General features: G+C 36.6%; 1 protein-coding gene across 4 annotated transcripts in view; it reads left to right on the forward strand.

Annotated features, from left to right (window-relative positions):
• BABAM2 (BRISC and BRCA1 A complex member 2) overlaps window positions 1-19,625 on the forward strand; it is a 189,588-nt gene extending 169,963 nt beyond the window's left edge. For all 4 annotated transcript variants that reach the window (XM_026059471.1, XM_026059472.1, XM_026059470.1 and 1 more), the window contains one exon: window positions 16,222-19,625. In XM_026059471.1, coding sequence (XP_025915256.1) covers window positions 16,222-16,285 — 64 coding nt within the window. In that variant the 3' untranslated portion in view covers window positions 16,286-19,625. The remainder of the gene's footprint in view (window positions 1-16,221) is intronic.
• Window positions 19,626-23,338: the final 3,713 nt, after the last annotated feature.

Here is a 23,338-nt window from a genome sequence, read left to right on the forward strand (position 1 = left end):
TCAACTCAAGGACTAAACTCAAAATTCTTGGTATCTTTGCTTAACTCCATGGCCCCAGAGCAAAGTTAGGCATCTCTTTTGAAGTGAGGACTTAACCCTTTGTGGTAGCCTGCAATCACTACTACAATCAGTAGTAATTATAAGTAGGAGCAAAATTACTCCCCTAAAATACATACATATAGATGTAGATTATATGCAATCACACTTACACACACATCACCTTAATCTAAAAGGCAAATTCTCAAATCAGAATATCACTTTAGCAGAATCTTTTTCGGTAACAGAGAAAAACTGCTCATGTTCTTTCTGAAATCATTGGAGCAGTTCATGCCTGTCTGATAAATTCTGTGTAATTCAGTTTCTCGTTGTGTTCTCTGTGTCCTCTTAAGCAGTTTTTAAAATCACCAGGTTTCTTTGAGGCCTGCTGAGGTAGATTTGTCGTTGAAAGATAGCATCTGGTAATTGAAGCTTGCTGTTGTCTTAGACATGGGATTGTCTTCCGGCTTGATTTAATTCTAAGAGATGAATCAAGTTCAGGTTAAACAACGTGGTCCAAATGCCTCCAGATTTCTTGTTTCTCAGCTAAACACAAAATTTTAACCTGTTCCTCTGGCTAGAAACAGCAAAAACAAAATGATTAAAAATTTTCTTACAAGCTGCCAAGATGCCATTTCCTCTCAGTTCACATCTCAGGCTTTGTCCTCATAGGTCATTTATTTATATGCCTGTGGCTGCATGTAAGCAGCTTCTCCAAAAGATTTTGTCTTAAAATACAATAGCAAACCTAAGAAAATATAGTAAATTATGGAAAGTTAGCAGCCGTGTTTGTGGTGTACGTGTGAAGTAAAACATCTCTGTGTGCTTTCCATGGGAAAGCTCTCTTGTTTTTTTGCTTAAATAGGCATTCAAGTGTACATAAATATAGTCTCTAAAGAATATGCAGAGACTAAGCCTGGGATTTTCTGAAGGAATACTGTAAATAAAGCTCGTTTGTTTATACAAATTAAATTCAGTTGTTAGATGCACTCTGGCCAATTTCTGTCTGACCCAGTGCTACTCTGTAGGCTTTGGTCATACCTCAGGGAGTGCAAGTTAGGACTTGATTTACTCTTTTATCCCACATACATCCACCTACCTATCATTAAAAATAGCAAAAGGATGGAGAATGGGTGTCACAATAAAAAAGTCATTCTTGGGGTTCATATTCATTTTATCAGGTTGGCTGGTAAAGCTTGTTTCTGAATAACATTGCTGAATAACACTGGCCATTCACTGATGTTTGCTGAATGTGCTGTTAATTTTACATATCACTCAGTGCTCTGTAAAGGTGAAAGCTTAGAAGGGCTCAAGCGCTCTCAACTGTATATTGGCTGTTGCTCTGCCATAAGGTTAAGTGCAGCTTAAGATTAGAAGCAAACACATCATGTGTGAGCTACATATATCTCACCACTGCTGCTGCAGCAGCAGTTCATGCTCAAAGCAACCATGCGGAGATTAGGAAGTGTCAGGCTGGTGCACTGGGCTGTAGCACTTTCAGCCTCATCAATACCTTTTCCTTCAATATCATAAAAAGAGAGGATGTGTATCATGCAAAGGTGCTAGTTGCTGTTTGGCTGAAATTACTGCTTTAAGCTTTAATGCTCCTTCTTCAGGAGAGGAAATATATCTGTTGTTCTAATAAAAGGATATTTGAAAAAAAGCGGAGAACTTCAGGCTCTGGAGCCCCATCATTGTGTTGCTATTTAGAGATACTCAGGGTAATATGTCAGTGATTTGCTGTTACATTCAGTATATTTTGATATGAGTGCCCTAATGGATTTTTTTATATTGACATCAGCCAGTTTTTCAACTCATCCACCTTTTATTTTCAAGTCAGAGTTCTTCCACATTTAGGGCAGAACATCCATTGAGATGTTTTGCATTCTTTTAAAATAACAAGTTTCTCTAGTTCCTCAAAACTTTTGTTTTCTGTCTATGCTACCTTGTATCTCATTAAAAAGTTTACAGAAGAACATTGCACCTTTTTTGCAATCTCCTCACCTTGGTAGGTTTAAATAATGTAATAATTATTTCTTATAATTTGATTTGTATTACAGTATTTTCCCTACCTCTTCATAAAAGTTAAAAATTCTATTTGAATGTATTACACGATTGTTTCATGTACATTAGGGATCTTTTAATGATAAATTTCCAAGAATTAGCTTGTTTGCATTCACACACATTCTCCCCAGAAAGCTCTTCTCTTGACTTTCTGTCTTCGGCTCTCTTACAACATTACCATATAATTAGAATGAAGTTTAGAAAAACAAGAGTAGGAAAAAGAAGCCCAAACCCTAGGGACATCATCCTTCCCTACACTACTGTGTGTTCAGTGGTTTCTGAGCATTCAGAAGGTTCAAAGGATTCTCCTCAGGGAAAAGCAAAAACTAAGGGGTCGGGTGCTGAGCTGGGTCACTTTTTAAGCTCTTTGGTTCTCAATAGACTCTTGTATCAGAAACTGTACAAAAGTGATTTCCTTGCCTGCAATCAAGTAGGGCAGGCGTTTTGGTGCCCCAGGTAGACTCTTTTTCAGAACACGAAAGGGCCAATACGCCATGACAGCCGTAGCGAGAAGAGATATGATGACCCAGCCATGTGAAGTTTATGAAGAAGCTAATTTGATTTTATAGATCATTAAATCAAAACTCTCATTTTCTGTGGGAGTGTCCTCTGATCAGAATTATAAACCAAAGTAGAAAGGTAAATGGAGAGAATATGTTTTGTTAAAATATTTAAGTATTGCATTTGTCCTTGTAGTACATTCTGTAGTTGATTTAATGGGAAGCTTTAATAACAAAATATTTTTGATTGTAAGATATAATGGACAAAATACTAATTAATAAATATAGCTTTTAATCAGAATTTTCACAGAATGGTGTTTACATTGTACTTGTACATATAGTACACTGTAGAGTGAATATACATGATAAAGTCACACTTATTGAGTCATATTTTTCATGTTCTTTTCTTTAAATGTCTCCTTCGATAATTAAGCCTGACTCTTAAGATATGGTATGTTAGTTTCTGACAGGTGCCTGCCAGGGATCTTCAGTGCTGTCATGCATTATATGGATTTCAGCCAAGACAGAATGGCTGGGGTACTTGTTTCTGGTCACTTCTCATTAAAGCTTTGACTATGGGAAAAGAAAAACAAGTATTTAAAGATGAAGAATGTAGGTGCTATAGAAGTGCGCAAAAATGAAGTATCTGTTGGGCTAATATTTTGTGTGTGTGTTTATATAGACATTATATAGGAGGGTGATCTGTTCATATGTATATTTAAGTATATAGTAAATATTCTTTCTGCAAAAAAGGATTCTGTCATACATTGACAAGAGAAATGCACAGAATAGGTTGGAGGAGTTTGGTAGAAGTGGAATATGACAGCACTTTGCTGGTAAACAGCTGCTTTATAGTATTAACGACTAGAATTTAATGTAGGTGTTTCTTAGATGACCAGGATTAGGTGTTGTTCTAAAAATACTGTGATCCACTGGCTGGTCTGGCTTCTTTAGAGAACTCCATTATGCATTTATCAAAGTTGCTAAATCTGTATTAGAGCATGGTGTTATAGCTGAGACCTGATACAAAAAATATCCTCCTTTGCTTTTGAGAGAAGGATGGAGAGAAAGCTATGCATTTGGAAGGAGCTGAGTTTTAGCCCAGATCTAATACTGTGACTTGATCAATTACAAAACAAGCAGTTAAGTAAAGACAGTAGGTAGGCCACATTGTCTTGTCTTCAGGAATATTTACAGTTCTTTCTGTTAAACACAAAGAACAGTCATACTAGGTCCAACTGAGCATTTAGCCCAGTACCGTGTCTCTATCAATAGTCAGTAGCTGATGCCTATGGAAGAGCATGGACAAGCATGTAATGATATTTTCCTGGCATATTCTACCATCTTCAGGAATTGCTACGTCTAGAATTGGTATGTTTATACTAAATAGCACTGATTGGCTTTTCTTCTGTTTGACTAATTGTTTTTGAACTCGAGTACATTTTTAACCTTTTTTGTGGCAAGGGATTGCACAGATGAACTATATATTGTGTGAAGAACTAGCTTTGTTGTCTTTTTACATTTCTAACTCCTGATAGCTCCAGTTGTTGCCCCCTAGCTCTTGTATTAGAAGAGACAGCAAACAATAAATCCCTTCTCATCTCCTCCATAATGTTTATGATTTTATAGACCTTTTCACATCTCCTCTGTCACCCTTTCTCATAGTCTGTTCACTCCCTCCTTCTAAAGAAGGCTTTCCATATTTCAGATCACCCTTGTCCCACTTCTTTATGCCTTTACCGTTTCTATCATATTCTTTCTGAGGTAAGGAGCTCTGCATGATTTTCATGATATGTTCACCATGTATTTATATGGTGACATAGTGGTATTGTCTGGTTAACGCTTTATTCTGCTTCTAATAATGTTTGGTTTGCTTTTCTGCCTTCTGCTGTACACTGACRTTTTAACATCAAGATTTCCTTAATATCAGTCTTTCAGAGCCCATGTTTTTTGTGTATGTAAAATTAAGATGTTTGTGTCACATACCTCCCTTTTATTTTTGTCAATATTGACTTTTCACCTGCTATTTCATCAGGCAATCTCTCAGTATTGTAATGACTGTCTACAGTTCCTCATAATTGGCTCTCATTTTCCTTCCTTGACTAAATCGTTATTATTAGCAAACTTTGCCATCTTCTTTTGCTCCCTTTTGCAGATCGTGTAGGAATATGTTGAACAACACAGGTCAAAATACGATTTCTGTGCAATTCCTGCTGGTGATTTCCCCCTGTTTACATTCATGGTTCATTCCTATCTTTTTTTGATACCTTGACCTACCAGTCATGGACCTTTTCTCCTATTACAGCAACTCAATTTTTTAAAAAACCTTTGAAAAGCTTTTCCAAATGCCTGTGGAAAGCCAAGCAGTGTGTCACTAGGATCTTTCTTGTCCACGTGTTTTTTTGTACCTTCAGAAAATAATAAGAGATTTGTGAAGAATGAGTTTTCATTACAAAAGCCATGCTGACTCCTCCCCAATATGTCTTATTTATTCAAGTCCACTAACTCCTTTTCTTACTATAGTTTCTACCAATTTGTAAAGTATGGATGTTTACTGGTCTGCCTGTCCCTTTTTCCTCCCTCTCTTTTTTTTTCTTTCTTTTTTTCCTAATTGACATCATATTTCTCTGGTACCTGCCTGTTTTAAGCAAGAGGTTACAGGCTATTTGAGAGTTTAACTTTTCACAGTTGAGTTTCTTTAGAACTTTTGGGCATTTAAGTCATCTGGGCCAGCTGATTTGTTAGTGTGTATCTTGTTGATTTGTTCTTTACCTTTTTGGCTGACATTTCTACTTTAGTCAGACCTTTCAGTAAGTCCATTTTAAAGAAGGGTTCTGGTATGGCAAACTCTTGAAGCACCTCCATGGTGAAGGTCATGCAAAAATGATTTTAGTTTTTCTTTACGGCTTTATTACTTCTGGGCATTTCTTTTATTTTTTGTTTGGCTTTGGTACTGTTTGACAAGTTTGGGGGAGGGAGAGTTAGCTGGCAGTCATGGCATTTTGTTTCTTAACCAATGCTAAATTAGTAAGTGTGTGTTAGTAGTTTTTATACATTTATCAAATTGTTCCTCAAACTCATTTTTTATCTGTGTTACTCTGTTTTTACATATAAGTTTTCAGAGTTTGTTCCTGTCTGGTTTTCCTCATTTGGAGACATCTCTGACCTTTTGAGAATTTCCCCTTACTTGCAAACACATATCTTGCAAATAGAGAAGAGAAGGAACTTCTTCAATGTGTCTTATATAATCACAGATGTATGGCATCTCATTCCTTTCCTTCTGACTGGTTTGTCCTAATGAATATCCAAACAGGACTCTTCTGTTTTGGTATGTTGCCTTTGGCCCCTTCGATAAGCGATCTGGCAAAGCAAAGTGTATGGCATGATGAAATTGCTACTTTCACCTGTGAGCAAACTTGGTTTTCAGGGATGCTGGTTTTCAGACTCATTATGGATGCATCTGTGGTGAAACTTTTCATTTTTGGGGAGGATGATAAGTTTTTCCAGCCTCTGAAGTACGATTAAGGGATTCAATAATGTTTTAAAGATCGTTCAAATTCTATTATTACTTCTCTGATCTCCTCTCTTCTTGAAKCTCTGCGCTTGTCTTCTTTCCTTACAAGCCTTGCTTCTGAATGGGTTCTTGTCCAGTCTTTTGTGCTTTCTCCTACCACTTATATTGTCCCTACTTTCCCCCCTCATTTCACCTCATTTATTGCCCTGCCTTTTATACTTAGAAAAGATTCTTAGTTGCTTCTTGTCTGGCATCAACTCTCTCCTTCAAATCCACTAAATAATTTACTGCTCTGCAGTAGTACAGTTCAGTGTGCACTTATGTAGCCTAGGTAGGAGGAAATAAGAAATGTCTTGAATAAACAGTATCTCTTTAAGAAGTTAACCTTTACCTGAAGTGGAAAAATATGGTTATGGCACTTCAGCAAATAGGAAAAATAGAGCAGGCTTGTCACAGTGCAGCTCATAGGACTGGAAATTTCTTGTGAGTTAGCGTTGTATTTAAAAAGACTATACAAAGACTGAATTTTTCCATGATGACCTTGGAATATCCTTCTCATGATCCACTGGCAAGGAAATGGAACGATGGTGTTGTGACAGATAGCTTCCAGTGCCTGCCGTCGCTGCAGACGCTTGGTACCCCAGGCACTGAGTAATCCCTGGGGGGAAAATGGAAGTTGAAAAAGCAGAAACAAAATTGCTATGATCTAAGACCGCAAGCCTTCATCTGATGAAGCAAGTCTATTTATGTACATTGTGGAGAAGGTGAAGGAAGTGAAATATCCCTTGAACTGGCAAGCAGAAGGCATTGATAAACCTTTCAAAATAGATGTTTGTTCTGCTATGTATGTTTTGGGACACTTAGAGTCACTGTGTCTGTAGGGTATTTTGTGCAATATACTTTTGTAAATTCACAAATAACTATATCAAAAATCTACAGGAGAGTAAATCCCAAAATCTTGATTTCCAGATGATTCAAAAAGGTTTCTTTTGTAGTTACTGCTTTCAATCTGGCCGTGATCTGTGGACGTTAATTATGTCCAGCAGCTGTTACTTCTGCAATTGTCAGTGAAGGCCCATGCCTTGGGGAACATGTATTTTCTTGGAACCAAAATTATCATCTTCGGGAAAGCAGTGGCCCTATTTATGCTGTTTCTTTAACATAAATGTTGTTTGTCAATGTGCATCATGATCTACAGTCTTGACTCCATCTCAGTTCCCTAGAACCCCTTTCCTTCATATTTTTTCTTTAGTTACTTTATTATATTTATGGTTGTTTTGTTATTTGAACAGGTTGTTGAGATTCGTTTTGCTTTATGGTAAGTTAGGAAGCAAAGTCATCTTAATTTTTACAGCAGAGCTATGTTGAATTCTTGGCTTTATTTATAAAAATGAATCAATATCTTAGTTCTTGGAACAGAGACCCAAATGGAATGTATTACCAAATTAAAATTTAATTCTTATTTCTGATTGCTTCATATGGAGTAAAGCCACCTGTTATTTCTGTAATCAGCAAACCATTGAAAAATGTGTCTAAATATAACTATTTCTTGCACCTTTCTATGTGACTTGAATTAGAACTTGTAATAACTCCAACAAGAAGTTCTGGGGGAAAAAGGCGTTCTTAGTAAAATACAGAAAACAGCTTTCTGAAGTGAGTGAAATTTAAAGTTTAGACTTCAGATGTGTTTAGTTTCAGTTCTAGTACTTTTATTTCCTGTTACAGTTTTGGTAGCACGTTTTGTTTTGTTTGTAATTTTGAAGACTATTTTCTGTCGTGCAATATTATGAAATGAGCTGAAGGCAATAATACTTTTTTAAAAGTGTATTTCGACAGCTGCCTACTGCAGACCCCTAACTCTATTGATGCTTGATTACTGTCATGCCCATCAAACTGACTTGCACAGTGCCTTTCTATAGACTGACAGGTAGAAGTGGACGTAGGAAGTTTACTAGACTCTGTAGGTAAATCACAGTGAAAGGAAGTGGACTGGGAGGGAGAAAAGGTAGAAAGGTAGAAATATTAGAGCAGGAAGAGGGATTATTTGATGAATCTATTTGGCACCTGGAAAAAATTGCTGGCAGCATAATGGCATTGTGCACTGAATCTTTTGTACATTTGAGTGTTTAGCTAGTTACAGTAGTGTAATTTAAGAACTATTGTTTTGCTGTTGTATAAACACTTTGAATGTGTGCTTTACATTGCCAATTTTGGAGATGTCTAAAATGGAGAACTATAGACATCATGTTTCACATAAAAGCAAAATATTTGCTATAGATAAAGCTGCCTAGTAAGGAAATTATAAACCACATCCCGAAAAGCATACCATCGAGAAGCTTAATTCAGAAACATGAACACATTCCAAGTATCCATATGTACATTTGAAGTGATAAAGGAATCCTGGAAGGTACCTTTATTGTTCTGCTGCCATGCATGGATAACAGTTTTTGTGATTTTCAAATTATGGTTTAGAATTTCTGTTGCCTTTTGAATGTCTAGCTTAGCCATAATAGGCCTGATTTTTATTAGTTTCTGAGTCTTTGCCATTTGGAAGGTATCCATTTTGTGGGTCTGCCTGTTATACTGTGATTCAAACTATGCATCCAAAAGTCATTCTGCTGAGAAATAGTTATCACTTAAAATGTTTTAGTATCTTAGAGCTGCAGAGTAAGATAATTTGTTTTAACAGTCATTTTCTCCTAATAGCTGTGTCATAAAATGTCTAGCATCAAATTAATCATCTATTACCCCACTGTTGCAAGAAAACAAGGAGACTTTATTGTTCCTTCTATCATGAGTGCTAATGTATCTTTAGCCTTGTGAGGAATGCTGTGAAGTGCTTGCAAATAAATAGACACCATAACATGGTTCGTCCAATTAAAATATGTTTTTAATGTATTATATATAGTAAAAATAACAAAAATGTTTAAATGTCTCAGATCTGAGTTTACAATGAAAAAACTAACTATGCCTAGAATATTGGTATGAAGTGTATGGAAAGAATGGTTTTTCAGTAGCTTTGAATTCTTTTAATCTGAGTCATTGTTAAATGCAAGCCATAGAGATACAGCAGGAAGAATATAACCACCTGTTAAAGATCTAATGAGCACTCTTAGGAAATGTGACCTAAATACAAACCCACTAGTGCAATAAATATAACAATTYGTTACTCTAAGTTCCTTTAATTCAACATCATCAATACTGTTTAGCAAAATAGCTCCTGACAAATGGAATTTAAAAAGAAGGGAGGTTTTATTAAAAAAAGATGTTAGCATCTTTGGCTTTGCTCTGTTATAAACAAACAGCAAATCCTATCATTTGGAGAGTTCTGATATATATCTTCTACACAGAAGGTTAATTATTAGGGTTCCAAAAAAACAGCCAGCTAACTGTGCCTGTATAGTCAGGAGAGGACAAATCCTATTGCCTGGGACCTGAAAAGGGATTGTTGTGGGCGTTGAGTATTTTCAAAACAAGTTTTCATTGTGTCAAAACAAGTTGCAACAGGAAAATAAAAATACAAAGGCACACTACACGTGTGTATATACTGCGTGCAAATACTTGGTACTGAAAAAAGTGAATAATCAAGTGATGTTGATAAAGCTTGAAGAAGCTCTTTTATAATTCTAATATGGCTATGCTGTTGAAATAATTTATATAACAAGATTTTATTGCAACGTGTCAGCATAATAATACTAGTCTGAGAGGAATAGGTCAAAGACATCAAGAAGCCTCAGGCCGTCCTTTACTCTGACCTACGACCTCCTTAGTTCCTGTTTTCACCTAATTTAACTGGAAGAGGGTAGAACGCTGCTATTCTAACTAATTTATGAAGAATCAGTCATCTTTGGCCTGGATTTTTTTTGTCAGGATTCTGTGGATTTGAAGAAACTTGTAAATGTCTTGCAACAGTTCCTTTATAGTGCAGAAGGAGAGAAAGGAGAAATGCAAACTGATGCAAATCAGAAAGACACAAATCGTCTAAACAGTACAGTAGTTGGGGTAAATGCCTGAGATTCTCAGCTGTATTCAGTACAGCTGAAGGGGGTATGATTCAGTCCTCACCCCCTTCCCCAAGCAATTAACAGCAGTTGCAGAATATTCTAACATATATTCACTGTAAATTGTACTGGACAATTCAGACAGCGGAGGATTGCTGAGGAGAAGGGTGTCTTAGCTACAGACCCTACTCCAGAAGCCTGGAAAATGTTACGCAAAACTGTTCAGAGATCCCCATCACTGTAGGAGTACTTGCCCTAGTCAGATATATTAGTTTGAAAAGGTTAACGAAAAAAACTCCACTTTTTCCTATAGGCCTTGCTAAGACTAGGGGAAAAGGGGTGTATTTATTAAATGTACTAGCTAATATAATTTTGAATACATTAAGGATGTGCTAGAAACAGAACCTAATACTTTCAAAATTTAAAGATGTTAAAACGTAGTCACAGTAGATACTAAAACTTTCAGAAAAGGATGAGTTAAAATTTTGAAATAATGGACAACATTTAAGAATAGAATTTGCTCTCAAAATCAGTAGTAGGAAAAATCCAAGTACAATAACTTGAGGCTGTCATTTGATGAGAAGGAACACAATACAAATGTTTGATAAGGTAAGAGAAGGTAACAACAGCCCGTCTGTCTTTGGAAAGATCAAGATTTTTGCTCAAGGGCTTTATTTGCCAGTGAAGAATGTGCACAGATAGAATACGCAGTGCTGGCAGTGGACATGTTGCTTTGTAGCTAAATCTGTACTTGGTATTGGTCATCAGGATTATTTCATCCCCTTCCTTTTCCTCAAATCATCTCTTGATGGAAAAGGCACTTGGAACTACTGCAAATAGGACTAACATGGATGATTTTGAGATGAGAGTGCTGGAAAACTTGGCATCAAAGCACTCTTGAAAAGAGGAGTTTGTTTTGTGAATGACTTAGGAAGGTGATTCATCACTCTGTGATGAATATCCTTGTCCCAGACGCAAAGAACAGAAATGAGATTGGTATGGCATTTTATACAACTTTTTCCTCACAGAGTTTGAATCTTGATGTTCTGCTCAGAATTTCCCACATCGAGGTTTTACGAGAAATGGAAACACCTATGCAACTCTTTTAGCGCTGTTACACAACAGGCAGTAATAAGGGTACTATTGAATAGTTTAGCTGTACCACTAATCAAGCAAAGATTCAATAGCAAGAGAACATAAATGCATTACAATGGTAGAATGCTTTCACAATAAATATACAAAGTGGTATTTGATGGCAGATCACAGCTACATAGTTTAAAATCTTTGGAGAGAATTTTCAGCATTGGAATCTAAAGACCAACAGGTATTATCAGATGGTCAATGTAGATTTTCTACCAACTACATTTTAAAAATCCAACACTGAGTTATACTGAAAAACATTACACTTGGAATGAAATTTCACAAAAGCATGTGAATTCTGAGTCCAGTATGTTTTAAGCACCCTAAGCCCACACCTTGCATTTAGACATGTATCAATATACATAGGCTTCTTGAGACCTTGTACCACAGTCAGTGTTTTATACTGAAAACACGTAAACAAAGAATGATCCAATTCTACCTTCTTTTAGATGCTTACCATTTGCAATAGCAAGACTTTCTTACCACTGGATAATAAGGTGAAGGAAAGATAAGTGCTTTACTCTCAGCATATGTCCTTGAGCACCTGAAATTCAATGTGCCATATCAAGTATATATAGTGGTTAACCACAGAGAAATGTGTTGTTTTCTGGAGTGCTGAAGAAAAATTTCCATAGAAACCCTATAGCTTACTACCTTGAACTTGGAAAATGACCATTTGAGGGAACAAAAACAAGTAGACAAAAAACAATAGATTCTTACAGTAAGACACTTAACAAAGAGATAGACATGTGCCTGTATGAAGATTGGCACCCACTCTAAGCTGAAAAGAAAGCAACTCTTTACACTGTGTTTAAGCTAAGATCTAAACCATTGTGAGAGGGATGCAGAGCCGTCGTACTCAACACTCGTGTGAAGAGTATCTGTGGACTTTGTACAAACCAGTTTCTCCGTACTCGAAGGAGCATTTTATGCAGTTGTTCTTAGTTTTGTGTAAGGTCACTGTGACACAGACCCACTGAGAACAGGCTAGAGTAAAGCAGGAGAAGGAAGGAACTCATTTTTTTCCCAGAAAGGAGAAAAAACATTGATCAAAAACTGCTCTCTTCAGTGTGATACAACATATCAAGCAGCAGAGTTTGCTTTCTGCATCTTCAGTGTGATTCAACAGGTACCTAAATTACTGAATTATTTTTGATAACTCTTGACTAGAGCTGAAAAACTGACCTAGTGGATGTTAAAATAATAATTTCAAAGCACTTCTGAGATGTTTGAGGGTATCATGTAGCAAAGTGTCTGAAACAAAATGTTGAGAGATTTTTACATTATGTTCAGTGACATGGCACAGGTCAAAGTTCTTTTGACATATAAATTCACATGGATAAGTTTAGGTGTATAGGATGTGAGAAATTAATCTTTTTCAAAAGTTTGTTTTACAAACTTATATGAAAGTTTAACATTCAGAGTTGCTCTGTGTGTGTATGTGCAGGATGCTAGAGTGTTTAAGTGTTTCTATCATTTTAAAACTTAAAGTTTATAAAAGGGATAGTATTCCGTGTGAAAGAGGCCCATGCCATTTATTCTGTAGAAAAGTTTTGTCCTTTAGAAAATTTGCTTACAATTCTTTTAAAGTTATTTTGTATAAAATAATTGTAAAATAATTAATCCATTTCATGGTCCTGTTTATCCTATCGTGGAATAATATATTCATTAAACTCGATGCCAGTTGGTAGATGAAACTTGTCCACTGTCAGCCAGTAATAGGTGCTTTTTCTGTTCCTCCTCTACTAATAATCTCTGTAGTTAAGAGAAAAGTCAGAATTTCCATTTCACAGGAAATTCAAATATTTTGACATATGGTTTATCCCAAACTTCAGATGAAAAGAAAAAAATTTGAAAAAAGTTTGCTTGAAAAATGTGAAAAAATGTAGTTAATGTGACACTGTAGTGCATCTGCCAACAGTAGCATAATGCCTCCTGGAAGCAGAAGTTTTAATGATTTATCCCATCATTCTTGCCATGGGTTCTTGGACTAGACTACTTCTGCTATTATGCTTATACTTTTTGACTCCTGTGATGTACCAGGGCCTTACAAACCAAAATGTCTCTATGCAGGTCAGCCCAAACCAAGGCACGTCATCTTTTCCTTCTTTTCCCATTACAAAGTCAGTAGCATTTCCATAAAAATATATTCAACTTTGCAAAAACATGTTTTTCCATTGAAAAAGCATCTGATTAAAAAAAGTCCGAACAGGCTGTAATAATAAGTAATGTCTCTCCTTCTTGAGCTACTCCTTAATACAGAGATTCAAAATAAATCATGTTACTTTTGTAAAATTTCTAACACTGGCCATTCTCTCCCTACATGTGGTGTTCATTAATATCAAAGCAGTTTAACCTACCTTCTCCTACTTCCCCATCTTTCCTTTACAGTCTATTAAATATGCTATAGCTAATACAGTTCTACCAAGTATATTCTTCTTTGAATCCCTTTGCAGAGTCTTTTTTTTTTTTTTTCTTTCAGCAAGAGCTAGGAGTGTGATGATCCATAATTTCTTTAATCTCAGACACTGGGAAGTGTGGGGTGGTAGGCAAAGTAGAGGAACATATTCTGGGTGAATATTTGGTATTACACTTACCTCATTCTGGACAAGACCACAAGTGATAAGGAGAAACTCAAGCATGTACTTTATAGTACAGAAAGAAAAAAAGGCATTTACAAATTATGAAGTACTAAAATAATTTTTGTAGCATATGGAACATCTACAAGAGGTTTATATGAACTAACGGTGAAATAAGATCCTCTTTGAAATAGTACATTTGATCAGATTGTAAGGAGGAGTTTGATTTAGTATTGCAGCAAAGAATACAAGCTGCACTAAAGGGATCAGTGAAAAGAAAGGATACTGATGTGGATAAAGATGGTGTGTGTGTGTGTGTGTGTGTGTGTGTGTGTGTGTGTGTGTGGTGTCAGAAGCATTTGGTTTTGGAATTTGCCTAACAGAAAGGTGACTGAAATGTAACACAATAAATGTAGTATTCATACAAAGCACAGAAACGCTATGAAAGATGTTTCAGAAAAGAAACCAAATGCAGAAAAGTACTTCTGCTTATGTTCAATTTAATAATTAAGACTTTTTACAGTTTAGGAAAATGTAAGAGGGAAGTTCTAAGTAACATTTATCAAGTTAAGAAGAAGAGCACTGACATGAAAGAGTCTACAGAGAAGCTATCAAAGGGGAAGAAAGAGGGTACTTAAAATAAGCAAGCAGAGGCAATTTAATTAAATTTTGGGATGGATAATGCAAGGAGAAATAAAAGGATGATAGATCCTGTGGATGACAGTGTGCAAGGGATGTTTGATGAGGAAGCAGAATGATGCAGAGCTGACTGGGACATACTGTAATAGACCACAATTTCAAACATATGCTATAAAAACACAAATACAAAAATTTTATTCACTTGTGAGAATCAGATGATATACATACCTTCTTAGCTAGTTTATGTATGCACATGTGCCAGTATGAACAATCACTTTTGTGGGCATAATTTATGAGGGCTAGCTTTTGAACTTTGATTCAATAAATCCAAGTGTATTCTATAAATACATATCAGAATCTGTGTATGCTATGGAACACATTTACTGGTTGTCCCTCATTTCTTTTCCATTTCTAGGAAAATTGAGCCATTTCTAGGCTCAATTCCCCAGTCAGGAAATGCTCTTAACCTTTGGACAGCGTCTCATGTGTCTTTACAGATTTTGCACAAAAGCTGACTGTAGCAATCTTTTAATTAATTTATTAGGCATAACATCACAAAGAGGAGGGGAACTTCCTCTTTTGTGATCTTACAACATTTTTAGGTGTGAGAAGGTGTAAYTGATGTTCAGTAATTGCCAGAACTTCTACCCAAATTATGCAATACATATCTTGATTGATTGTGAAGATTGTCAGCATATGTTTGTGTGAGGAGGTATACTAGCAGAGAGACTGGTACCATAATGAATGTAGCTGCAACTGTTCTCACTTTAATTTTTCTGGCATGGTTGGAGTCGGGGGGTGTTCTCCTTGCGTAGAAATTTACAAAGACCAGTGATTTTTAGTAGGGAAAGAAAGAAAAGTAGAGAAACTGAAAGTTGAAAGTTCAGTGTACAGAAAGGAGTAGGCAAAGATAACACAGGACAGAATTCTGAAGCAACTTCTAATATACCTTGCAAATAAATGATATCATTGGAACACATAAGATCTGTTTAATACACAGCTGCATCTTGCAGTGCAGTAAACTCAAAGGTGCAGTTCAAACTCAACGTTGGATGCTTAGAATCAACTCATTTTATGGACTTATGAGTCACTCCATGCTTTGCTAAGGAGATAGACTAAGATCCAAAATATACAAAACATGTCTTAATGTATAGAATAACATTCTGAATTTCAGAGTCTAATAATAGGAATTAGAGTTCATCCAAAGTGTTAGTATTTACGCACTACAGAAAATTAGCTACATCTTTTGTAAACRGCTGCCATCAACAGTGATTCTGTATTACATCAAGGTTTCTCTAAGGAGGTAAATAAGAGCTTATGTCCTTCAAGTATTCTGACTTTCCCTGATGATTTTTCTGTTCCACTGACTTGCCTGTCTTTAGACCTTTGGTGCCATACGTATATAATACTGTTTATCTCTGCAACTTTGCATTGGATAAAATATGGAAGGTAGTTCAGGCCATTCCTCTCTCAGTGTCAAGTTACTGATGTTGACCCCATTAAGCAGCGTGACATGCTCTTTGTGGTGAGAACACCAGTACAAGTAATACTACTGGATCTAGAAGGCTGAAGTATACAGATCTGCTGTGTATTAAAAACTCACAAAAAAAACTACCCATTTTTGAGAACTAACAATGGACTGAACACGATAACTTTATGCTTCTCTTTGTAAAATCATAGCTACGTGCATACACCCACCATGTTCTAAGTTTATTCTTTCCTAACCATGAACTTTCTCTTTTCACTAGGGCATATTTCAAAACATTTGTCCCTCAGTTCCAGGAGGCAGCGTTTGCTAATGGAAAGCTTTAGACAACCTCGGGCATTGAGGTGATACCGGACAGATTCTTCGGTCTGCATGTGTCAGCCCCCAAGAATTCCTGGAAGTAGGTTGGATCATCTCAATAGGTGCTTTCTTGCCTCCGAAATGGGTTTGATTGCTTCAGTTTTTGTCTGATTTATGAAACACAGACTTCAGCTAGTAAGCTCAAAACCAAGTATTTGATATTCACCCCTATCCCATTGCCTCTGCCACCACTACTCCTTTATGTGTCTACTGGATTAATTTTAAAAGTGTCTGTTTAGATGTGATAACATTTTCCTGTGCCAAAAATGTCCTATATGTCATGCCTTGTTTCAGAACTGCTTGTCTTCATATGGTGTTAATTGAATTTTTTTCACAGAAATATTTTGCCTGTTTTGAACCTTTGTATATTTAGATAACATTTCCAGTTTATCCTAAGAACATATAAGACTGCCATATGTACCAGAAATGCCTAATGGACTACATAGTGCCATATTCTGCCTTGGATGATTGTATCTGATTATGGTTGTTACTCTCACAGGTATGGATATGAGTTGTGCAGTTCAATTCTCAGTGCCTTTCAAGTTGGTCTGATAGTAATATGGCAGGGTCTGGGAGTTTTTTTCTTTCTATTATATTTTCAGTTGAAAGCTCATCTAGTATTAAATGCTATGTTTTTATGCTTTGTTTTTATTTCCAGTTGTACACTTTCAGTGTTTTTCTAATGAACTTTCCTTTCTGTTATGAAAAAGTTCTACTGCTTTAGTACCACCGCACAAGGAAGTAGTTATATAAATTAGTATAACAAAATAAAGCTCTTTCCTAGACCTATAATTTTTCCAAGTAAGATAAATACTACTAAGGAGCAAACTTTTAACAAAAGAATGAATGATGCTGTGGAAAACAACTGATAGAATAATACAGGGCTATAGATGTATTTAGCTAAATGCTTAAGTTCAGCATGTCTTCTCAGAAATTATTTTAAATGTATATAACTGGAAACATTACCTCCCCTAATTCTGAAATGCCAAATGCAGAATCCTGCCTGTTCATCCTTCCTTTCATGCTGTGTGTCAGGCGCACCAGATACAGCTAACTCTCATGGTGTCACTTCCCAAATTAATTTGTAAATAGACCAGGGTACTTTCCAGTAAGGAATAAAATTAACTGTGTATGTTGTTTATAAATGGCATATGGAAAATGTACCCTACTTCTGCTAAATGTAAGGAACTAAATGAATTGTATGAGTTGATACAGTGATACTGAAAAAACATTTAATTTGAAATTATTCACTATATCACCTCTATCTACTTATGCAATGGAATCACATCAAATTAATTGATTGGCAGTATTTCCCTAGCCTTTCTGACACTTGGGATATTTACTAAAATTAGTGCTTTTCTGTGGAATATCCACCTAAGGAATATAGATAGATTTTGTGCATTGAAGCTTAATTATTAAAAAATATGCAAATAATTTGACTGTAGAAATCACAGATATTTTTAGCTAGCTTATAGACAAAATTTTAGCTTGTGTCTTGTAGTGAAGTTCTTGACTGGAAATTAAGCTGCAATCAAAATCAGAGGCCTTATTTCAAATCTGCTGAAAAGGGGTCATGTTCTGTCCTCTGACGTGTCCCCCGTGACTCTGGCTACATTATTTGAGAGCAGTAAACAGCTCCAGAGGTCTGAGGCTGCCTYCTCTCTGTGGAGGCATTGTATTGGGCTTTTGTATGCGAACCAAGACTTATAGCAGATGTGGAGAGATTTGGTTTTATGTGAACAGTAAAACTGTAACTCAGCAACCTTAGATGACTGAAAACAGACATGGTTCCTTATACTGGGACAGCCTCAAATCTGCATTTCTTCAGGTAAAAATCAATGCCGCACACACACATATTCAAGAAAAAGGTAACTCTTGTGACTAAGGAGGGAAGAGGAGGGCTAATGAAAAACATTTCTCATAATATTCAAAATCTTATAGAAACAATCTCTAGTATCTTCAAAAGGAAAAAAATCTTAACAAGCTTCATCAGCAGATCCCTGGAATCTTACATTTTATAGCAGTGTTTGATTCAGTGTTGTAGTTACCGCCCCATGAACACAGTATTAGCTTTATATTTTTGATTGCCCGTGATACAAGTGTACCCAAAATTTTTTTTTTTATCTTTTCAGTAATTACCATGATGCTGTCGAAGGCTAGCAATTGCAAAACACTTAAAAAGGAAGGCCATTCTTCATAATTCACATTTTTAACCAAAAATGTGTCCTTTACCTCAGTCTTAAGAATTTTGGATAGAGGACTGCTTTATTGTTAAGGTCCAACTGTTCCAGAAGCTTTGTAAGAAAAGACTTTGAGGATATAAAAAGTCCAAACCAACCATTGGTTGTGCTAAGTTAACTGGTGTTTCACCAACTTTTCACTAGCATAGGTAAAAATGAACTGGTGGTTTCAGTCTCATATTACCTGATGAGGTGTTCATCTCTCTCATACCATTGGCACTATTTAGCAAAAATTTAGGTAGAAAAGTTGAGAAGCTATATTGCTTGTGTTTGAGATAAAGTCTGCAAGCCTATCAATTTTCAGATTAGAAAAAAGGCATTTTTTCTTAAACATAATGAACATCTTTGTTATTTCAAAGCCCTCCTGCACTTTTTGACCCACCCAGTATTTTACGGAACCCTTTCTGATAGTTCTCAGAAGAATGTATTCTGGATTTAAGCAGTAAAAATGGGATCTTAGGAGGAAAGACATGGCTGTGAGTGAATTCTTCTCTTCTAAAGGAAGATTAGATATGAATACTAAAACAAAAGATAGAATTGGTTTAAATAATTTTATATCAAATCAAATATTTATTGAAGCAACTTAAGTTAGCCACAAGAGCTGTAATCTAATAAACTAGAATTAATTCTAGTATCTCCTGTTATATGATAATACCTATTTTGGCCAATTTGATGGGAATGAGACTTCCAGCTCCTTCTTTCCTACTGTATGATATATGCAGTTAAAATGAACAATCAAACCTAGGCTAGTTTCTGTGGTTTATGAGAACCACAAAACATGAGAAAAATAGCAATATGACGAACATATCTGAAAGCTTAAGTTTACTTTGTCAGAATTTTAACTGAAGGAATGCAGTAAATCTCTATTTACTGGACCCCATTAATGCACAATTTTCCAAAGATCCTTAAAGTGCGAACTTACAGTTGAGCATTTATTCATCTGTGTATGTAATCCACTGTGCTAAAAGTAATACCAAATCATTCAGATTCAAAGCTAGACTTTTTGTGAACTTGCTGAAAAGCTTGGATAAACATCTGGAAAAATAAATAAAAAATAACAATATTCTGTGTTGTTTGGCCTTCATTGATCTGTCTGTTGTGTTGGTCATTGCTTTGTGGATCAGCATGTTTCATTTGCTGAATCAACAACATTTTCAGCATCATCTGTGTCTTTAAGAATCCTCCCATTCATTTATGGAGTAGACTTGACTCAGTTTTTGAGAAAAAAAATGTTGCTAGAATTAGCACGAATCTGCTATGCATTGTTAAAGCCTTACTAGGTGTGGCTTTTTCTGTATTTCCTTGCTCTCATCCACTTACAGCAATCAGCATCTTCAGTGAATCAGTCAGGAAACCAGATTTAGCAATGAAGTGCAGTACCGTAAGTCTTACTTCAGGTGATTTTACACAAGGAGGCTTCTCAAGCAGGAAAGAATGGAATAAGTCTCCTCAGTCTCCTTCTTTCTGTGCCCCCTAATGTAAGGCTGGGGGTTTTGTAGAGGTCAAAAACTGCCCAAGTGATAAGGCTTGCTGCTTAAATATCCCCCTTTTCCTCTTCTATGTCAGTAGCCTTAACAACGGGAGAAACAGCAGGCGATAGAAACCTGTGCTAGTGTGTGAGGCTCGCTCTTACAGATCGGAAATACGCTTCTAATACCAAGTCTGTGCAGGTTCAATGTATGAACATGAAAGAGTAGCAGTATGTGGAGTCCTCTATCAGGAGAGAAGGTGAATCTCTCACCTTTCCAGCTAGGTGAATAAGGCATGCTGCGAGAAGCTAATAAGTTTTAGACACAGCTTCTGACCATGACTGTTAATTACAGGGTGCTGTCCTTTACTGATGAAGCAAACGAAATCTGTGACCAAACAGACTATGAAGGAACACTCTTCCCTTAAATTACTAATGTCACTGTAATTGATGTATTGTAGCGCTCATTAAATCTAAAGGTAGCACTGTTTTGTACTTCTTAAATGTTACTGAAAATCCCATAATTCGTCTCCTTTAGTTTTTTTATTTTCAGGTGTCTATAATGTTCTGAGGCAACTTGGCTTTACCCTTGCTAGTGATTGCTATTTTTAGCAAGTTTGAGGTTTGTGTTTTAACAAGGCAAACAGTAGTTACTCAGGTGCATGCTGGTGTCTTATGTGCCTGCATTAAATATAGAATGATTTGCTGTAAAAGTAATCAGTCCTACTGTAGAAACTGTTCTTACTTATTAAGCTCAATATTGTGTTCTCCACAACAGAATAATTGTGAGAAAATACTCCACTGTTATCCAGAACGGAGCAGATAATCATGCCAATGCCAGCGTATGCATCTCCTTACGCCAAGTCTTAGTTTCATTTACATCTTAGCATCAACAGGGGGAAAGTGTATCCTCCTTTTCTGAAGGAAGCCTGCACCTAAATAAACTGTTGATCAGGTTGTATCCTTTCCTGTTTGTACATTGAGACAATAGGTTTTGTCCCTATGGGCAAAGCCAGTAAAAGTCTGAACAATATACATCAACAGAACAGTTTTTTGTAATTATTTTTACTAACTTCTGTAGATTGAGAGAATAATTTCAAACTTTGCACTAGAGAGAGATAAACAACATCGGCAAATATCAGAAATGTGCAAGTATTTTAGCTATGTATGAAATAAAAGACTAGCAGTCTACTAGGTAGTAAAACTCTTAAGTTCTTGCAGAGTAATATTTCTAAACACGTGGCCTTGAAAAATTCATAGCATGTATGTGATTTTAGTCCTGCTTTTTCTATTCTTTTCACTGTCTATGTTTAAAAGCTCAATTCTTGGTTCCAAGGCACTGCACAAACACCATTTTGTTAAAGTGATAGTTACCAAGCAAAAAGGCAGGGGGAAAACTAGGATCAGCTGCTGAAAATAGGTCTTAAATCATCAAGAAATCAACAAAGGAAGCAAGGTTTGGCGGCTGCCCTGCCACTCGCTGAGTCTACAATATGGGCCTTCAAATGTGTCCCCAGTGCAAATTAAAAAAAGTACAGGAGGTTTTTCTTGCAGCAATAAAGAATAAATACAATATTAAACAACAGGAAGTAAAGCAAGCATTTAATTGTAGGCATGAAAAGGAAAATACACACTAGAAGTCTAATGTTATTTGTGCCTACAGCTCTCTGGATTTCTCTTGTCACCAGTGAGGCTGAAGAATTAATGCCTTGTGCTGCAGCTGCCCGTGGTGAAAATTGATCCTTGGGGTGCTATATGTTTTTATCAAACTCTGTTTAAGTCCTAATGATGCTTTTTCTGTCCCTGAGGATGGCAACATGGTACCTGTGAAAAGCAAATCTTATGCTATCAGGGGTCTCTATTCTGCCATTTCAAGCCTTTGATTTGGGTGGAGTGAGTACTCCGTAAGCTACCAAGCCTGCCAGCAAATAGAGTACATTTTATTTCCTCAGTGTTTATTCAAAATGATTCAAGCTGATTATAATTTGACATCTTATTTCTTTTATTCCACTGTTGCTTACAGCTAGGAGTTTTTTAAAACTCACTTAAAAATAAGAGGCATTGAGGTTGTTTGCATCTTTCAAAGGAAATTTAGCACGGGTGTCAGAGTGGCAGCTCTAGAGGTTGGACTCATGTTTATTCTCTGAACTGCACCGTCAGCAGCAGCGCAGCATCATGCACCCCTCCCAGCAAACCTCACCTGAACTTTTTCTGACAGAATGACAACAAAGAGTGACAGAAACTCTGACCTTTTTCCTTATCCTCAGCTTGCAAACAAGTGGCTAAGTGAAACAACTTGGGATTGTTCAGTTACTATACATAGCTTCGTCTACCCGTAGCTGGACCAAAGTCCTGCTAACTCCCTGTTTGTGAGATACCGAATGCAGAAGGTAACATGTTTTGGTTACTAGTAATTTGGCACTGGATTCATTTTTGTGCCTGACAGAGAAGCTGTGCCAAGGGGAATTGCACCCTGCTGCTGCTGAAGTAGGGCATTTCCTCTTACATCTTGATAGGGAAAGGCAGCTGTAAAATCCAGCTGCAGCTCAAGTACAGTCCTGCCAACTAATGATGATTTCTTGTGTGTTTTGGCCAACCGAGCCTACTTTGACTTCAGCTGCCTTAGTTCTACCAGAGAGTGGACCCTACGGAAAATGTTTTCCTCGCATCTCCAGCCCTAGGTGCACGTAGAAGAGTCAGTGTCCTATTAACAATCAGCTTATTCTGAGCTTTTCTATAATCATCGTTATGAGAAGGGGAAGCAAATTTTCAACATAAAAATATATTTTACAGAAATAGTTTGTTTCTTGCATTTCTTCAGTTCCTGATTTTAACAGTTATATTATCATTGCATTTGGATGAACAAGATACTGTAGTATGTTGTTCTTTGCACTGATGTATCCTTTGCATCCAGTAAATGCTATGTCTCAGCATCTGTTTACTTCAGGACTGTAGGTCTGAGCTCAGGGAACCTGCTGATTAACCGGGAAGCAGGATGGTGTTTGCTGGTTTCAGCAAGAAAGAGGTGAGTTTGTGCTGTGGGAGCTGGACTTACCTTCTTCAGAGCAGCAACAGCACTTGCAACCAAGAGGAAATAACAGCTCCCATCTAATGGGGTCAGATAGCTTAATGGAGCAGTTTCCGCACAGTGGTGGACTGTATAATTTTAAGCTGGGCTGTGGCATGTCTGGTTCTAATAGCACCCTCGACTCTTCGGAGTGACTCAGCCACCGCTTGAGGCTAATTATGGGCAGGTTGCATGAAAAACCCTCAAAACTTGATCCTGCTTTTCTAACTTCCAGGGGATGGGT

The sequence above is a fragment of the Apteryx rowi genome, unplaced genomic scaffold (genome assembly GCF_003343035.1).
Source record: "Apteryx rowi isolate R43461 unplaced genomic scaffold, aptRow1 scaffold_158, whole genome shotgun sequence".
NCBI lineage: Eukaryota > Metazoa > Chordata > Aves > Apterygiformes > Apterygidae > Apteryx > Apteryx rowi.